Consider the following 16,322-nt stretch of genomic DNA (forward strand, 5'->3'; position numbering starts at 1 on the left):
GAAACCGTTATAGTCCCTGAAAATCAGGGGTTTATAATGAAAATATTGCCAGCCTCTCAATTACAGCGCCCCTAGCAAATGCTACTAAAATAAAAACTATTGCAATCAGGCCTAATGTAAGAATATTAATCAGGGTTTTTACATTTTGTTTTGTTGGGGGGTGTTTTGCATTGTTTTGTGGTGGTTGTTGTTGTTAGCAGTAAAGTCCTTTCTTGTCATTCTTCACATCACTGCATTTAACAACTGCACACAGCTGCCAGAACACTAAACTCGTGTTTTTAAACAATTCTTACCAGCTTTCTTCCAGATCTCCTCTGGCACATATCCAGAAGCAGGCCTGTGAAGGAATTCCCGATGTGCATCTATAAAAAGGATAAAAAGCAGTGGAGAGAGGAGGAAAGCACATGAGCACCATTATGTCATTATAAGGAGTAGAAGTTAGCTATGCCCATTCTATTGGCTTCTTTACAAAAACAGCTTTAAAAGGCTAAGCATTTCACTTCTAGAAAATAAACAAAAAGAGCAAGACCAGTCATCAGGGCTGGGTCTTGGCCTAAATGCCTTGTATGCTTAAAGCTGAAGCGATTTGAATGATTTCATTATACAATGCGTTTGGAAACACTGCTTCCAGCGTGGATCACTGCAGGAATTTCCATGGGTATATTTTATTTACAGAAAACAAATTGCATTGGTAGTTTTTCTTCCAAGCGTCAAACTGGGAGTTAAAAAAAATAAAAGGTTAGAATAATAAAATTTTCACCCAGCTTTGACTCTACCGCCTTGCCTTTCAATAAATGGTGAGCCTTACTGTGTGGCTAACCAGTTCTCACACTCAATTACTTCTTGTCAGCTGATTTCTCAACAGAAACTTTGCAGGCCAGAAAGGAGTGGCAAGAAATATTCAAAGTGATGAAAAGCAAGAACCTACAACCAAAATTACTCTACCCAGCAGAGCTATCACTTAGAATTAAAGTTAAGATAAAGAGCTTCCCAGATAAGAAAAGCTAAAGGAATTCATCACCACCAAACCAGTATTATATAAAATATTAAAGTATCTTCTTTAAGAAGAAAAAAAAAGAATATATGAACAATAAAATGACAATACTATATATATATATACATATATATATGTATATATATATATTTTAAAAATTTTCACACAAATTAGATCACATGGATTTGACATGGGTGAAAGCAAGATAGAGTCATTAGAATGGATTCAAATATTCAGTGGATCAAACATTCTTTACAAAAAAGAAAATAAAATTCCACTTTAAATGAAATACTGCCCTTATTATACTTGTCAAAATTCAAGTTTGAGAAAACAGATAATATAATAATAAAGCTGATGTAGGAATGCTAATCTCCAAAAAACATGTTCATGGAAATGACATGGAACCTTTTGTATATTTTTATATATGCATGAAAAAAACTTCACGTGTATACAATCATCTATAGCTAAAATATTCGCTACATGTCTTTCATACTGGATTTTCAATAAAAGCATATGTAATTAGACATTTTGAAGAAGAAAATCATTTTAACTTTAAATGATATAATAATCATTCAATTCTTGATAAACTTCAAGTAACTAAAATTTTCTCTACATGTATATAGCAAGTAGCAGACTTATTTTTTAAACAATATTTTAACTAATGGTATGTTGAAGGTCAAAAGAAATTCAATCCAGTTTTCTATATTTTGGGAAGCTACAGAATATTGAAAATGGAAAAAAACACACAATCATTTTAGCTAATTATATATCATTTTATACTTAAACGCCTCAAATAAATATGAATGTTTTGAATCCTGTAGGGTATATAGATTATCAACTGACCAACAAACAAGATATCCCCAACTCTTCTGAATTAGGAAAGGCTTGTTATGGTTTGGTGAAGGGTATATGAAGCCTCTGTACTATCTTTGCAATGTTTCTTTAAAACTAAAATTATTACAAATATAGAAAGTTTATTTTTAAAAGCTTACATAATTTTATGACTTGATAATCAGAGAGACTAGACATATGCATACTCATGTGCACATTCATTTCTATAAAATAAATGACAAAAACCAGAATGTCTCTTTAAGTAATTTTCACTCATAAAACAAAAGCCTAGATAAGATAGTTTGGTGCATATGTAACTTCAAGGAAATGTGATATAGCTAATTAGATTTGTCGAAATGACTTGCTACATCACTATAAGGGTATCTAGAATAAATGAAGTCAATCAAGTTCACATCCAACCATATGACACAATGGAACAAAGGGATTTACTTAAGACGACTTTTAAAGGCAATTTTTTGGGAACCCTTTGGCTTAAGAATAGCTTATTCTTAAAGGAGGCAAGAACACACAATAGGGTAAAGACAGTCTATTCAATAATTGGACAGCTACATGCAAAAACACGAAACTAGACCACTTTCTTACACCATATATAATTATAAACTCAAAATGGATTAAAGAATTAAATTGAGACTCAAAACCACGAAACTACGAGAAGAAAGCACAGGCAGTAAAATTTCTGACATTTCTCCTAGCAATATTTTTTTCTGATGTATATCCTTGGTAAGGAAAACAAACAACAAAAAAGGGGGCCCCATCAAATGAAAAGTTTTTGTACAGCAAAGGAAAACATCAACACAATGAAAAAAGCCTACAGAACGGAAGAAGATATTCCCCGTTGATATATCTGGTAAGGCATTAATATCCAAAATTTATAAAGAAGTCATACAACTTAAAACCAATAATCTAAATAAAAATGGGCAGAGGACCTGAATAGACACTTTTCAAAAGAGGACATACAGATGGCCAATAGACATTTGAAAAGATATTCATTGTCACTACTCATCAGAGAAACGCAAGTTGAAACTACAATGATAGGTCCCCTCAAACTTCTCAGAATGGTTATCATCAATAAATCAACAAACAACAAGTGTTGGTGCGGACATGGAGAAAGGAAACCCTTTCGCAACTGTTGGTGGGAAAGCAGATTGGTACAGCCACTGTGGAAAACAGTATGGAATTTCCTCAAAAATTTAAAAAAGGAACTGTCTTATGACCCAGTGATTCCACTTTTGGGTACATATCCTGCCAAAACCCAAAACACAGATGAGCCCCCTGTTCATTGCAGCACTGTTTACAATAGCCAAGCTATGGAAGCAACCCAAGTGCCCATCAATAGATGACTGGATGGAAAAGCTGTGGTTCACACAGGAGTGGGCAAACGTAGGTTTATTGTGAGTATGCAAAACACAGAGTTCATTCTCCTATTATTATTAATTTGTATTTTTTCCATACGAACAAATGCAAATCTACTTTCGCCCACTCCTGTACCTACAATGGAATACTATACAGCCATAAAAAATGAAATTTTACCATTTGAGACAGCATGGATGGAACTAGAGGGTATGATGCTAAGTGAAATAAGTCAGAGAAAGAAAGACAAATACCACATGATTTCACTTTTATGCAGAATCTAAAGAGCAAAATAAACAAACAAAAGAGAAACAGACTCAGAGAGAGATCAGACTGATGGTTGTCAAAGAAGATGGCGGTTGGCGGTTAGGGGGGCTGTATAAAAATGATAAAGGGATTCAGAAGTACAACTCAGTCACAAAGCAGTCATGGTAATGTAAATTATAGCACAGGACTACAGTCAACAATATTATACTAATGTACAGTGCCAGGTGGGGACTTGAAATAGTGGGGGAATCGTTTTGTAAAATATGTGATTGGCCACTATGCTCTACACCTGAAACTCATACAAAATAATACTGAATGTCAGCTGTAATGGAAGAATGGATGAATAAATAAATATCACAAACACACCAAAGGAGAGAAAAGTCTGAAGAGAGAGAGAGGGAAAAAAACCTCACCAAAAACTCACACATAAAAGAAACATGCCTTCACCAAAGTAGCTTAAAAAGAGTGTTTTTCACTTATTGGGTTATAGAAAGATCAAGTGCTCCATAACATTATTTTTTATAAATGGCCAATCATTTTATAGGGAACAGGCAAGGTCCAATATCCATGCATAAGATATCAATTACCAGTCCCAGGCAGCAGAGTCAGAAAGAGTTAGTTCTAGAGCCCCGTGAAGCTGAATCTTGGCTCTGGCGTTTACTAGCCATGTGACATTGGGCAAGTTCGTTGCTACATGTCTCAGTTATCATATGTATAAAGTGGGGACAATATGACTACATTTGAGAGCACTGCTGTGAGAACTGAATGAGGTTCTTCCTATTATATGCTAAGCACAGCACATCCTAAACTCTCATTAGATGTTGTTGCTATTATCCTCATTATTATTTAGTAGGTTATCCAGTAAGACTATGTACTTATGTTCTCATAACTAAGTAAGGTGAAAAAAAGACCTTAAAGTTTGTTTTTTCTCCTAGCACTTAAGTCAAATAGCATAAAACTTTAAAGAAAACAAAACCATTGTAGAGGTTTAAATTAAGCAATACATACTAGTAATTTTTTGTTCCCTGCTTTTAAGTCACTTGAGGATAGATGTTATTTTTATAGTTAGCAATTCACTGTCTTAGTCTTTGATGAAAAGTCCTCCAATTTCTTAGATGGCATTTTTATAAATTTTATTCTAATCTCACGAATGTTTATAACCTCCACATTTACACAATTTACTCAGAGATAATGTATATGGCTCAGTCGTCTGCCCACCTTCCCATATGCTATATAGTAGACATTGTCCACACACCACACGCTAGAAAGTGGTGCAATATTTCACCTACCTGACTACATCTCTGAATGGGGGGAAAAGGGGAGACATATGTAATACTTTCAGCAATAAAGAATTATAAAAATAAATAAATAGAAAAAAAAGAAACAAAAATTTTTTTGCAATGACACTTAGGTTCAAACTCCACTTAACCTAGAAACCTGATAGAAATACTAAAGCCAATCAAGCAAACTCTTTCTTAATCCTCTACTACTTCATTAATCTTTTTTTTCAAAACAGGAGGAGAATCTGAAGGCAAATTGTTTTTATAAAATACACATGCATTGTCCTACATATACATACTCTACAATATCCTCTTCAGTTCTAAGTGTGTCCTAATGGAAAGAATGGAGTAATTAATCATAGGTGTATTCCTCAGAATCTATTTTGATACACCAATTAATACCATAACAGCTACACAAACCAAATGACTAATAAATGTAATATTTCTCTCCTGATTAAGTGTCAGCAATAACAGAATCTATATAGGCAAAATTGAATTTTAAAAACAATAGAAATATTGTAGTTGATCAATATTATGAGAGGAAACTTCTCTCCTAGGACTTCCTTATTTTAGAACAGTGGCTAATTTAGACAAACCTATGCAGAAGACCATACGTTTCGAAGGCTCAGAGTCTAAAGCAGCTATTTTTTTAACCATTAACTCTTGACTCCCTATAAAATATCAGTTGCTATAAAACGGATAGTTTAATAAAATGTAGTGGTAGAAACAAAGAAGAGCTTATACGAGATGGTTTAAAAGCTGAGACATTTACCTGTGTCTACAGAAAGATGAAAAACAATACATAGAAAAGTCCTCCTAAAGTAAGTTCAGCTTGCCTGGGGATGCAAATTGCTTAAGGGGCAAGAGAAGAGGAAAGCCCCCGGAAGATGATACATCTATAAAGAGAGAAGCCCCAGCCAAGGTGGGAAAAACGTTATAAGAAATGTGAAAGAACACAAAGCAATAGATGATGTATGAAAAACATGGTTGATGCACTACACTTACGACAGAATGGAGACCATTGGATACTAGATGCAGCGAGGGCCGCCATCAATATACATGAAGGGATGAGCTGATAGCCTTTGGAGAACCAATGTGACCTCACATGACCCAGGACAGCAAGGCTCAAAGCTTGGCAGCACCTAGGCATGGCCTTCATCCTGTAGTGGGCAGAATGAGGCTGTGATCATGATAACAGCTATTACAAAACCATCAAAAAACAGGAAGGGTTAAGAAAGTTCACTTTTTACACACGCTACTTATTTTTGTTTTTTAAGGATAATCAATTCAAAAATTTCAACATTATGTGTTGAAAGCCCAAACCCAACCTTCATTAGGATGTCCGTCTTTAATAATAAAAATACCTAACGCTCCAGGAAGCAGCCATCTCTTCTTGTTCGAAGATGGACATCTTTTACTGAGATGTGACGAAACACAGTCACATCTTTTTTAGACACGATATACTTAGATACACTGGGCACTTTACATCAGGAGCTCAGCTGAATGGTCTTGAAGTGAATTTCATTCTGTGATTTAAAGGACTCAATGCAAATGTATAGAACTCTAAACATTTATATGCAGATATATTCTGAAGAACTTGTTTGTGGTTTTTAGAATTTGATAGTATAGAGGTTGAATGCTATATTTCTTTGGTTGGAAGTAAACTATTTTTCTATGATCTTCCATTATGAATTAGGGTCCCCAAGGTACAAAAAAATCTATATCTATAAAAGCCTAAGCAACCATTCGACCGTTCGACCGGTCGCTATGACGTGCACTGACCACCAGGGGGCATACGTTCAACACAGGATTTGCCCCCTGGTGGTCAGTACTCTCCCACAGCAGGAGTGCCCCTCAGCTGACCGAGGGGCACCAGATGCGGGGCTCAGAGCTGGCCACTGTAGCCGGGAGACCGCAGCAGAGCGGCAGCGAGCCTACCGAGCACCGGCAGGCACAGCAGGGCCAGGATGAGCAGAAGCGGCAGGCAAGAGCAGCAGGTGGCATCAGACAGCCAGTTTCAGCCCCATCCCCACAGGCCATGCCGAGGGACCCCACCAGTGCACTAACCCGTGCACTGGGCCTCTAGTTTATTATATAAGACAGAATTCCCCTGTTCTAGTTTCTCTGCCTATTAAATAAAGCTGTCACCTAAAAATTACTGCCTGGAATACTTCCCAAATAAAAAAAATACCTCAGAATCTACTATAACTTTCATAATATCAGCTGCCAAGCAAAAACACTAGTTTCTTGTACCAATGTTCTTTGACGTTCCTTTTGGGATTGCATGTTAGAAATAATAAGGATAGTGCCCTAACTGGTTTGGCTCAGTGGATAGGGCATCGGCCTGCGGACTCAAGGGTCCCAGGTTCGATTCTGGTCAAGGGCATGTACCTTGGTTGCGGGCACATCCCCAGTACGGGATGTGCAGGAGGCAGCTGATCGATATTTCTCTCTCATCGATGTTTCTAACTCTCTATCCCTCTCCTTTCCTCTCTGTAAAAATTCAATAAAATATATTTTAAAAAAAGAAATAATAAGGATAGCAATTACTTATATCATGCCTACTGTGTGTCAGGAACTATCTGATATGTTTTACACATATTAATTAATTTAGTGTACAAATACCTATGAGCTGTGTATTATTATTATCCCCGGCTTACAAATGAGGGAACTGAGGCAGAGAGTTCCTTGCCAAAGGTCACAAGACTACGAAGAAGAAAAACCAAGGATTCAAATCCAAACATTCTGCTCAGAATCAGTGCTTTTAACCTTCATTCTAAGCCGAGCATGTAGACGGTACTGAGAAATTCTACAATTCCAGCCAGAGGAATTTTAAATACCAATTCCTCTACCAGTCTACTTGGGGCACAGAGTGGTATTAATGGAACAAATTTCTACGATTTTTTAGGAACAATTAACTTAATGTTTCATTCCATTTAAAGCAAACAAAACCTCTCTCTGAAATTTCTCTTTCTGGCAAGAGCTAAACCTTTACCAAAACACACTGGTGTTTTCTACATTTCATACCCTCTCGCCACAATATTATTAAAAAAAAAAAAAAAACACACAGAGGAAAATGTGATCATATTTCAGCTTTATGCTTCAGTCTCTAACATTAGTCCTAAGTCTATTTTTATTTTTTTTAAATATATTTATTATTGATTCCAGAGAGGAGGGGAGAGGGAAAGAGATAGAAACATCATTGATAAGAGAGAATCATTGATTGGCTGCCTCCTGCTTGCCCCCACTGGGGATCGAGTCTGTAACCTGGGCATGTGCCCTTGACTGGAATCGAACCTGGGACCCTTCAGTCCGCAGGCCGACACTCTATCCACTGAGCCAAACCAGCTAGGGCCTAAGTCTATTTTTAGATAATACTCTCTAATGATGCAGAAGACTTCTTGAGAAAAATAACGATCCTAGAATATACAGATCCTAGAATAGTTTAAAAGCAGTAAAAATAAAGTAATTTAGAGACTAAAATGTCAGGAGCCAAGAGAGTGATGTGCAGAGCGTATCGACATGAAAGGAAATGAAGGCGAAGGAGGAGAAGCGACAGCATAGAGACCCAGATACTCCAGGAGCACAGTGAGTGTAACCAGCAGCTCCCTACCCACCTACATAAACAAAAGTAATTGTACTTAAGCAATAAAATGTTAATTCTGATGGTACTAACTTGTTTTCTGTAAAAATACAAATGCATAAATATGTCATACTTTGAAAATTAAAAAAAAATGTTTAAAAATTTAGCTTTCCGATTTTGTGAAGACTTGGATGTTTAGAGTTTTTCTCTGGAGTAAGTTAATAATAAAAAAATAAAAATCTATTATTTCAAGAATAAATCTATTATTTTGAAAGTCCTCCAAGATTTTAACCTATTTTTATCTTAAAGAATAGAAATAACATCCTAAGTCCAATGTGTACTCAATTTTGAAATTGTTTAAGAGGCTATTCCAAATAGTCCTCATTTAGTATCTGGGAAAAAATCCCAAAATTCAATTAGGAGTAGTTAATCATGTCATCTTACTAATCCCACACAATGACAGAATAATATGGATATATTTCAAAAGTAAGAATGGTGATGGGCTTAACAGATACAATACAGCAGTCTTCTAAGTTACAGTCTCCTCTGTGCGGCCCCAAACACAATTTTAAAATGCTAAGAATGTGAATAAACACTGCCAGAATGTCTAAGCTAGAGATATAACCAGGGCAACTTTGTGAACTACATATACTGCCTATAATGTTATTCTCACGTTCTCAAGTCCTCATTTGAAATCCGACAACAGCTTAAGAATTCAGAAAGTCAGGTGAGAAAACACACAACATAACTCTAGGATATGGAGATCTCTATGTACATAAATATACAGATGCACTATCGCTCCATCTGGATTCAAATACCTCACTACACACTTCACAGAACCAACAACAACAACAACAAAAGATTTACCAGCCAATAATCCTTTCATTACACATCACTATATTCAACTCCAAAACCTAGGTGAGAACCTTAGAAAGCACTGAATGTAAATGTTAGGGCCCCTGATCACAAGCTACCTGGTCTGCTTTGTAATTTAGAGCCACAGCTGAATTTGTAAGCATAGCCACATGCCAACCCCACAAGATGGAACTCGAAGGCCTCAAGAATCTACGGGTAAGTACACAGAGGGAAATCGCTGCTGCCTGCTCAGATGTGTGCATTGGGTGGCTCTTGACAGGTTTCCTCTGAAGTGGCCATAGTTTCTGAAGAGGAAATCTAAGGTCTGTGTCCCTAAGGACATGACTGTCTTACCAGAATCCAAACAAATAAATGAAATACTTGTAGCCTTTGAATACTATCACCTACAAAAGCTTAAAGCCAAAGCAGTTTTGCCAAAAATATGAATTCCTTAAGCATCATTAAAAGTAATATAACTCCCCTTAGGAAGGAATCTTTTTTTTTTTTTTTAAATACATTTTATTGATTTTTTACAGAGAGGAAGGGAGAGGGATAGAGAGCTAGAAACATCGATGAGAGAGAAACATCGATCAGCTGCCTCCTGCACACCCCCCACTGGGGATGTGCCCGCAACCAAGGTACATGCCCTTGACCGGAATCGAACCCGGGACCCTTCAGTCCGCAGGCTGACGCTCTATTCACTGAGCCAAACCGGTTTCGGCAGGAAGGAATCTTTAGAAACAAGTTTACTCTTTCGGTTACACAACAGGAGAACGGAACCTCTTTCTGGGGAATGATCAACTTTGGTTTCGCCAGGATCCACGTGCCACAGGGGCAACTACATGAGTGTCCTCTGTTCTGCGCGCTGAAAAGAACTCACTTAAGCATGAGGTTCTATCAGTTTCTGACATTTTTCTTTTACAGAGCGCAGCAGATAGCTAATACTCATGCTGTCAGTTCGGGGACTGAATTGAAGTGGCCATCTGGTGCCAGACCTCTAGCTGGCTCCTTTCCTACCTTCTCCACCAGGTCAGAAGTTCCTCAAGGGAAGGAATGATTCACCTCTTCCCTTTATCACAGTGTCTAGCATATTCCTGGCACCTAGCGAGCACTCAATAAGTACTGACTCCATGAACCTGTTCAATATGTATCAGATATTTTTACTCCCAAAGTTTTATTTACTTTAAGGCTCTAGATTTTTGCCTATACTGAATGGTTACAAATACCCACCCCCCCTTTTTTTTTTATCCTGAGCACATCTGTCATGATTAACCAATTTTTGTTTACAATAAGGAAATAAAAAATAAGATGCTTATATGCTGCTCCAGTCTAAATAGTTTTATTTGGACCAATATCAAGTGCAAGTCAAACTTGATATTGCTTGCTCTCACATAACCTAACAAATACAGACTTGTCTTTAAAATACGCTTTCGAATGATGCCTGCTGAGTAAATTAAGTGACTTAGAATCTTCCTTTATTTCATACTTACTATGGTAATGAGCACTCAGCATTCAGGGATTAGTAGGAATCACAAACCTAAGCGTAAAGGAAACTGTATTGGCTAGGAATACTTTTAATTAAAAAGATCATATAATCAATAGTGATAATCAGGCCAACATCCTGAGCTTGATCCAGCATGCTTTACAACATGGGCTGGATGCTAACCCGAGTCACCTGACAGGTGTGGGGTTGAACGTAAGAAAACGAGAGAGAAGAGGTACCCCCATGGACCCACGTCCACTAAGTGTACTCACATGATATACAGATACAATGTCCAGCAATACAAAGGACGACAGCTCATTATTCATTTCAGACAAACAGTTCACAGGCCACTCAAAAATGATTTCAGGTTCCAGATTTCTTCCACGCTTGGGAACCAGCTCAGAGATATTGCACGTATGGTTCCAGACCTCCACAATGAAGCACGTGTCAAAATGAAGTGAGCCACATAAATTGCCTCGCTCCCCAGGGCATATAAAAGTTACTACGTTCACACTATATTGTAGCCTGATAAGTGTGTAATTGCATCATGTCTAAACAAACGTGTACCTACCTTAGTGGAAAACACTGTATTGCTAAAAAATGCTAACCATCATCGGAGCCTTTGGAAGGAAGGAGTCCATACACCTGCTCAACGCAGACAGGGTTGGACACAAACCTTCCATTTGCACAAAACGCGGTTTCTGCGAAATGCAATAAAGTGGGGTGTGCCTATAATTCCTAATCATAGCCCCAACGATCTCCACATATCAATAATAAATATGGCTACATATTAGCTTTCTACAGTGCTAAAGGATGGCTATTTTAAGAGTCCTACACGTAACTAATATTAACAAAATCATGGTTAAGCAACCTACGTTAAGGTAAAATCACACTGTATGAGAGCTACATCTTCATCACTAATTTTCAAGGGGCAGCGGGCAAGGGATATAGCCCTTTGGTCTCTCTTCCTGGGGGAATTCTGAGGTCACGCGGTGGCTGTTTTTTTAATGTGAGACACGGCTAAAAAATACGACTGTCTCTGCGACTGTCTTTAGTTACAAATCAGACACCACGCATCCCTGCCGGCAGGTTCCCCAGAGCATGCTGGAGGTATAGCAGCCGGGGCCCAGGCCCGGAGCTACTGCTTTTGCAAGTTAGAGGGAGGGTCCGAAGAACTATATTATGAAGGACCACATGTGTTCGTGACGTGTGTGAAATTCCGGTTTAGCTTTGAAACTGCACCATGAGCCCAGCCCCGTGACCCGGGAAAGAAGCTCCCGTCCTGTGACTGCCATGCATACTAAGCCAGTCTGCCCCGTTCCCTGACAGGCCGACAAGCCATATTTGAAGATGTAGGGAGTGTTTATGGATCTCAACGCCCCTGCACATCTTTATCTTGGAAAAGACGAGTGAGACAGGGAATCGGTTCTAGCATCAGAAAGATCTGTTCAATGGGTCCAGCTGCAGCAAAGATACCTAATGCCACTGGGTCCGGGTTGACGGGGCTCTGCTGCCGGGAGTGGCTGCTGCTGCTGCCGCCGCCCTTTTTCAAGTCCTCAGCGTCGCTGTACCGCCGGATCCAGTAGTTCAGTTCCTCTCGGTCCGCCTCCTGGCATCGCCTCAGCACGGTGAGAGAGCGCCGTGTTTTCTCCACCATGTCCATGATGCAGTTTAGCAGCTACGTGGAGAGCAGGGGAGAGGGAAGAGCACACGTGTCAATCACTACAACTTACAGACTTGGGTGGGTGGTGTAACGTACTATTTTAGGGCAATGACGGGTGCTGTTTTAACTCCTGAAGTCTTTGGTCTAATATTTTCAAAAGGTTGGATTTGAAATGGAGACCCAATCGATGAGTAAACTCAGTGGGAATGAGAACAGAGAGCGGGGGGCATGGACATGAGTCATGACAAAGAGCGTACATCACCAAGGTGTACAGCCACCTTTCCAAGTATTAAGCCCAACACTGCATCGGCCAAGTGACCCTTCCACAAGAAAACCATTAGTCTGGTTTTAAGAACTCCCTTCCAGGCCTAGCCGGTCTGACTCAGTGGATAGAGTGTTAGCCTGAGACTAAAGGGTACCAGGCTCGATTCCGGTCAAGGGCACATGTCCAGGGTTGCAGGCTCGATCCCCAGTGTGGGGCATGCAAGAGGCAGTCAATCAGTGACTCTCTCTCATCATTGATGTTTCTATCTCTCTCTGCCTCTCCCTTCCTCTCTGACATCAATAAAAATATATCATAAAATAAAAGAACTCCCTCCCACGATCTAAACACGTCCCTTATGTAAGTGGCTTTGGTATCAATTTAGAAATCAAATCCTATATTGCACTTCACACATTCTCATTATTTTTTCCAAGGTTAGCAGAAAACATAATGCCTTCAGAATAGCCCCACATGTTTATTTTAGCAGGTAACCGCACTCTAGTTTAAGCTAAACAATTACCAACATCTTACATGGTCAAGGTGTTTCCACTCCTCTGCCCATTCTCTGTCAGTTAGCCTGTGGTCAATCATTTCTTCTTGACGTGTGCCATGCAACCCTACAAATACAGAGAAGAAGATTACCTCGTCTTGAAGCATTCAGGACATCAGTCACATACACACAAAATGAAACAATATTCAACCTTTCAGTGGAGACACTCAGATTCAGAATTACCTTACAGGCAGGTTCATCACAGGGATAAAATGTTAGAACCAGAGCCCTAGCAGGTTTGGCTCAGTGGATAGAGCGTCGGCCTGTAGGCCAATGGGTCCCGGGTTTGAGTCTGGTCAGGGACTCATACATTGGTTGCAGGCACCTCCCTGCCCAGGGCACTAGACGGGGCATGTGCAGGAGGCAACCAATTGATGTGTTTCCCTCACATCGATGTTTCTCTCTGTCTTTCCCTCTCTCTCCCTAAAGATCAATGGAAAAATATCCTCAGGTGAGGACTGACAAAAAAAAAAAAATTTTTTTAAGTTAGAACCAGAAAGAATCTTAGAGGCGATCTGGTCAGAACCCTGTCTTTTACGCATGAGGGAGTAAAGTGACACTGGCTCCTGAGCTAGTTTTCCAAGTTAACATCCCTTAAGTGAAAATAAAAACAGCAAAAAATCATTCCTGGGCAGGAATATGCTTTTCTAAAACAACATGATAAAAGATTTTCCACATTTCAGCATGTCATAAATGAGCACACTCCTATGACATATACCATACCTCTGTGACAAAGTCAGGTCATGAAGAGGGGGCTTACATAATATGAAACTGCACAGACCCATTCAATTTGCCAACATACATAAATCGAACATCCTCCATGAAAAAAAATCAATATGCCAGACACAGTTTTGGACAAATATCATAAGTCCAAACCAAGAACCTAAAAAACCTAATTGGTAGTCCATAGCATAAGTATATTTGCATCACAGTGAGGGTGCTACCATTAAAAACGTAACACGTAAATGCTTCCCAAGTGAGTAACAACAGCAACACTCATGAGCAGTTCTCTAAGATGCTCATCAAAATGGAAAACAAATGTGTCTCAACAACAGCCAAAACAGAAAGCAACCCATGTGTCCATTGATAGATGAATAAAGAAGATGTGATACACACACACACACACACCAGTAAATATGCCATATTATGCAGCAATGAAAAATAATTAAATCTTGCCATTTGCGACAATATGGATGAATCTGCAGGGTTGGGGACCCTTTTTTCAAACAAGGGCCATTTGGATATTTATCATGTCATTCGAGGGCCATACAAAATGATCAACTTAAAAATTAGCCTGCTGTATTTGGTCAAATACTTAATTAACTCACCCCTAATGCCTTGGCAGGGCCAGACTAAAGGATTTCTCAGGCATTATAGGGCCCTCGGGTCGGCCGTTCCCCACCCCTGATCTAGATGGCATTATGCTAAGTAAAATAAGTCAGACAGAGAAAGACAAATTCCACAAGTGGGTTTTTTTATATGTGAAACATAAAACAAAACAAAACAAAAACAGACTCACAGGAATAGAGACCAAAGGATGGTTACCATAAGGAAGGGGGAAGGGGGGAGGGGGGAAATATTGAAGGGGAATATTGTTGATAGCACTGTGAATAGTTTGTATACTGACAGATAATTACTAGAATTAGAGGGGTGGTCACATTGTAAGGTATAAAAGTGTTGGGTCACTATATTGTGCACCTGAAACTAATCATGTATAATAAAAGAGTAATATGCAAATTAACCATCACTCCGCTATACCCACAAGCCATGCCCACCAGCCAATCAGGAGTGAATATGCAAATAAACCCAACCAAGATGGCTACAGCCACAGAGAGCAGGAGGGAGGCTTGGGTTTCCCCGGCAATGGAGGAAGCCAAGCTTTCTGCCTGCCCTTGCCGGCCCAGGCCTCCACTCAAGGCTACAAAGTTTCAATGATAGAAGATACATAAATCCAAACAGAAATGGCGGCAGCCACGGAGCTGGAAAGAGCAGGAGGCTAGGGTTGCCCCCGGCGATGGAGGAAGCCAAGCTTTCTGCACACACTGGCCGGCCCAGGCCTCCGCTTAAGGGTACAAAGTTTCAATTAAAGAAGATACATAAATCCCAATAGAAATGGCTGCCGCCACGGAGCAAGCAGAAGGCTTGGCTCCGCTCCAGGCTACAAAGTTTCAATTGTAGAAGATAAATAAACCCCAGATACCAGGGCCTCCGCTTGTGTTTCCAGGGGGCGTGGCCGGCCTGCAAACCACCACAGGCCCCTCTCCCAGGCCGCCCCATGCCCCAAGGGAACCCCCACTCTGATCCGGGACACCCTTCAGGGCAAACCAGCTGGCCCCCACCAGGCCTCTTATCCTATCTAATAAAAGAGTAATATGCAGATTGACCATCACTCCAACACACAAGATGGCTGCCCCCATGTGGTCACAAGATGACCACCACAAGATGGCCACCAAGGGAGGGCAGTTGGGAGGGACTAGGCCTGCAAGGGAGGGCAGTTGTGGGTGGTGATCAGGCCAGCAGGGGAGGGCAGTTGGGAGGGACCAGGCCTGCAAGGGAGGGCAGTTGGGGGCAATCAAGCCTGCAGGGGAGGGCAGTTTGGGGTGACCAAGCCGGCAGAGGAGGGAAGTTGGGGGGGACCAGGCCTGCAGGGGAGGGCAGTTAGGGGCAAATAGGCTGGCAGGGGAGTGGTTAGGGGATGATCAGGCAGAAGCGGTTAGGGGCAATCAGGAAGGCAGGCAGGCGAGCAGTTGGGAGCAAGCAGTCCTGGATTGTGAGAGGGATGTCCGACTGCCCGTTTAGGCCTGATCCCACCGGGATCGGGCTTAAACGGACAGTCGGACATCCCTTGAGGGGTCCCAGATTGGAGAGGGTGCAGGCTGGGCTGAGGGACACCCCCTCCCCCGTGCATGAATTTCGTGCACCGGGCCTCTAGTATCCTATATAATAAAGAGGTAATATGCAAATTAACCCTCACACCCTCACAAGATGGCTGCGTACGACCAGGCCAGCAGTGGGGGTTAGTGAGGGACAAGCAAACGACTAAACAAGCAGGTTGCGTTTGGCGACCAGGCCAGCAAGGGGGGGCAGTTAGGGGCAACCAGGCAGGCAGAGGGGGGGCAGTTGGGGGCAACCTGACCGGCAGTGGGGGCAGTTAGGGGCGATCAGGCCGGCACGCAGAAGCAG

The 16,322-nt window shown here is 40.5% G+C and overlaps 1 protein-coding gene across 4 annotated transcripts in view; it reads right to left on the reverse strand.

Moving 5' to 3' along the window:
- The window catches only part of RUNX1T1 (RUNX1 partner transcriptional co-repressor 1), a 170,900-nt gene that overhangs the window by 23,562 nt on the left and 131,016 nt on the right, over positions 1–16,322 (reverse strand). For all 4 annotated transcript variants that reach the window (XM_080646173.1, XM_080646172.1, XM_080646171.1 and 1 more), the window contains exons 7-9: positions 13,121–13,206; positions 12,141–12,342; positions 294–362 (exon numbers count right to left, since the gene is read on the reverse strand). In XM_080646173.1, the coding sequence (XP_080502299.1) occupies positions 294–362; positions 12,141–12,342; positions 13,121–13,206 (357 nt within the window). The remainder of the gene's footprint in view (positions 1–293; positions 363–12,140; positions 12,343–13,120; positions 13,207–16,322) is intronic.

This window comes from Plecotus auritus (assembly GCF_963455305.1).
Source record: "Plecotus auritus genome assembly, chromosome: 11".
Taxonomy (NCBI): domain Eukaryota; kingdom Metazoa; phylum Chordata; class Mammalia; order Chiroptera; family Vespertilionidae; genus Plecotus; species Plecotus auritus.